General features: G+C 40.6%; 1 protein-coding gene across 1 annotated transcript; it reads right to left on the reverse strand.

Moving 5' to 3' along the window:
* Window positions 1-336: 336 nt before the first annotated feature.
* Window positions 337-2,259, reverse strand: LOC130505139 (probable WRKY transcription factor 21). The gene is made up of 3 exons (XM_056999733.1): window positions 1,005-2,259; window positions 801-926; window positions 337-713 (listed from the first exon to the last, which is right to left on the reverse strand). Exons 1-3 carry the CDS (start codon window positions 1,790-1,792, stop codon window positions 569-571), a joined length of 1,059 nt encoding a protein of 352 aa, XP_056855713.1. The 5' UTR covers window positions 1,793-2,259; the 3' UTR covers window positions 337-568.
* Between the last annotated feature and the right edge of the window lie 202 nt (window positions 2,260-2,461).

Consider the following 2,461-nt stretch of genomic DNA (forward strand, 5'->3'; position numbering starts at 1 on the left):
TTTCATAGAGGAAATCTTGAAGCTCAACAACATTCCCATTTGTGGTGCGGAATAGGACGATTTGACTTGGTGGTACTATATTCTTCAAATGGAAGCTCGAACTTGGAAATAATACACTCAAATTTGTCTTGATTTTTTTTTGTCAATGAATTGAGTTTTTTTTTGTTTTCTAAATTCCTTTTATGATTTATTCTTAGTTTAACAACTTCATACATTTATTCTCACAGATTCTCAAAAGAACCCAATATTAACTTTCTCAAAACTATTTTACTTAGAAATCAAATCTCCAAAATCTAACAACACCAGCCATATTGTTACAAAAAAGTCAAACAGAGATTGAGAACAGAACTTCAAATCATTAAAGAGCAATACACTTGAGAAACAAAAGAGTCTTGACTACATTTACTCATTAACCCAAACCCAACAACTGCATTAAACTCTTTACCACAAAGCAAATCCACCCCAACAAAAGCATTGCTCCCATCATATATCACACAATACTGGAGCAAAAAATCAAGGTCGATCATCACAGCGAACAAAGGAGAGAAGTCGCATGATAAAATGAAAGTTAAGTTGTCACGGTCTGAGATGGCAATTTGGGATGGTTATGCTCTGCTTCATAAGTAACAATAAGCATTGCCGGATCTTCCAAACATCTCTCAACGTGCTTCCTCGCTGGACAACCTCTTATGCTACTGCATTTATAGTATCCCCTGCACATACACACAGACATTCTCAAAAAAAAGACTCACACTTTTGACATAATACTGCCTCAAGAAGTGATCAAGAAGTGTATATACCTGGGATAAGGAGAGCCCTTGATGGGTTTCTGACCATATTTTCGCCACGAATAATCATCAGGAGGGATATCTGCAACCTTGTTACTTATAGCAGGCACTCTAATCGATCTCCTAACCCGATGCTTCCTGTCAATTTCCCAACAAGCTTTTAATGGTGTGAAATGAAAATACCAAAAAAAAAAGAGACATGCAATTGCAACTGACCTCTTCTTAGAGCAGTGGCATCTGCTACCATGTTCATTACCACCTCTCATGAGGCATTTTCTCTTAGAGTACTGTGAACTCTGATCAGTTGAACTCGGAGCCCCTACCAAATGGAAGGAGGAGTTGTTGACGCTACCATCTATGCTAAGCGATGAGATGAAGGACCTAGTGGATGACATGGTCGGTGTACAGCTCGAGTTATCGAAGCTCAAACTTATCCCGCTGTTGCACTTCCTAAGCATCATCATCTCAGCTTGATGCCTCTGCTGCTGCTGCTGGTGGTGATGATGGTGAGCCTGTAACCGTTCATGTAACTGTTGTTGCTGCTGCTGTCGATGTTCTGGAAACAAATTGGGATAACCAGAAGGAGACACTGCCTGCTGGTTAAGCTGAAGGAGAGGAGGGGCTTTTGCATTTGAGCTTAAACCTAAAGTGAGAGAATCAGTGGGTCCCAAGCTCAAATCAGACCGGAGCATAACCGGTGGTGTCTGAGATGATGATAGTTCTGTTCTTTGGAGACAAGGATCAAGGAAAGTGGTTTGAGACAAATGGGTCTGAGGCTTCTTTGCTCTTCTAAACCTGGCATGACCCACACTTCTGCTGCTGCTGCTGCTGCTGCCTAACAGATTCTCCACTCTCTTGAACCTAAACACAGCTTCTCTAGTTTCAGACACTAAGCTCATGTCGTACAGATGATCTTGCTGACGTGGTCTGCTGGATAAGAGGTTGAGAACTCTATGGCAACTCTCTACAGCTGCTCTGTTGGTTCCTTCTATCTCCTCCTCCATGTCTTTAAACTAAATAAAACCCTAATTTTTATTCCCTCACAAGACTCTAATCAAACCCTAGAAACCAAAATGGGAAAGACCCAGATTAGTCAAGTTTCCGTTTCTGCACAATCCCACCGTCTCAAGTCTCAACAAGACCCCAAAAGAAGTTGCCTTTCTTAAGCTTGAAGACGAAAGCTTTCTTAACTGAGAGAAAAACAAAAACAGAGGAGGAAATGAAAGAGAGAGAGGATGATGAGGAAGCGAAAAAGCAAAACGGATCTTCCTTTAGAAGAGAGAGAGGGTAGTGAATGAGTTGTCAAAGGCGAGATTCTTCCAGCATCATCTTAAAAGGAGAAGAGGTTCGCAAAAAGGGAAGGTGTGAAGGAGAAGACTTTCTTGACTCTCTCTCTCTCTCTCTCTAGCTTCTGCAATCACTCAACCAAAAAAACATTGAAAGCATTTCTTCGGTTTTTTTAAGACAGCTTTATTTTGGCGAATAAGCAAAGAAGGAAAAAAGACAAAGGAATAAGGTGGGTCCCGTTCGAAGACCTTAAAAGATTCGTTTTTGATTAGTTAAAGCTAGGGAGGGACTCATTAAACTATCGCAAAGAGGCAAATTATGCTTTGTCTATAATTAATTTCGTGGCAGGAACTATATAAACATACTAGATTTTGACCCGCGCTTTG

This window comes from Raphanus sativus, unplaced genomic scaffold (genome assembly GCF_000801105.2).
Source record: "Raphanus sativus cultivar WK10039 unplaced genomic scaffold, ASM80110v3 Scaffold2035, whole genome shotgun sequence".
Taxonomy (NCBI): Eukaryota; Viridiplantae; Streptophyta; class Magnoliopsida; order Brassicales; family Brassicaceae; genus Raphanus; species Raphanus sativus.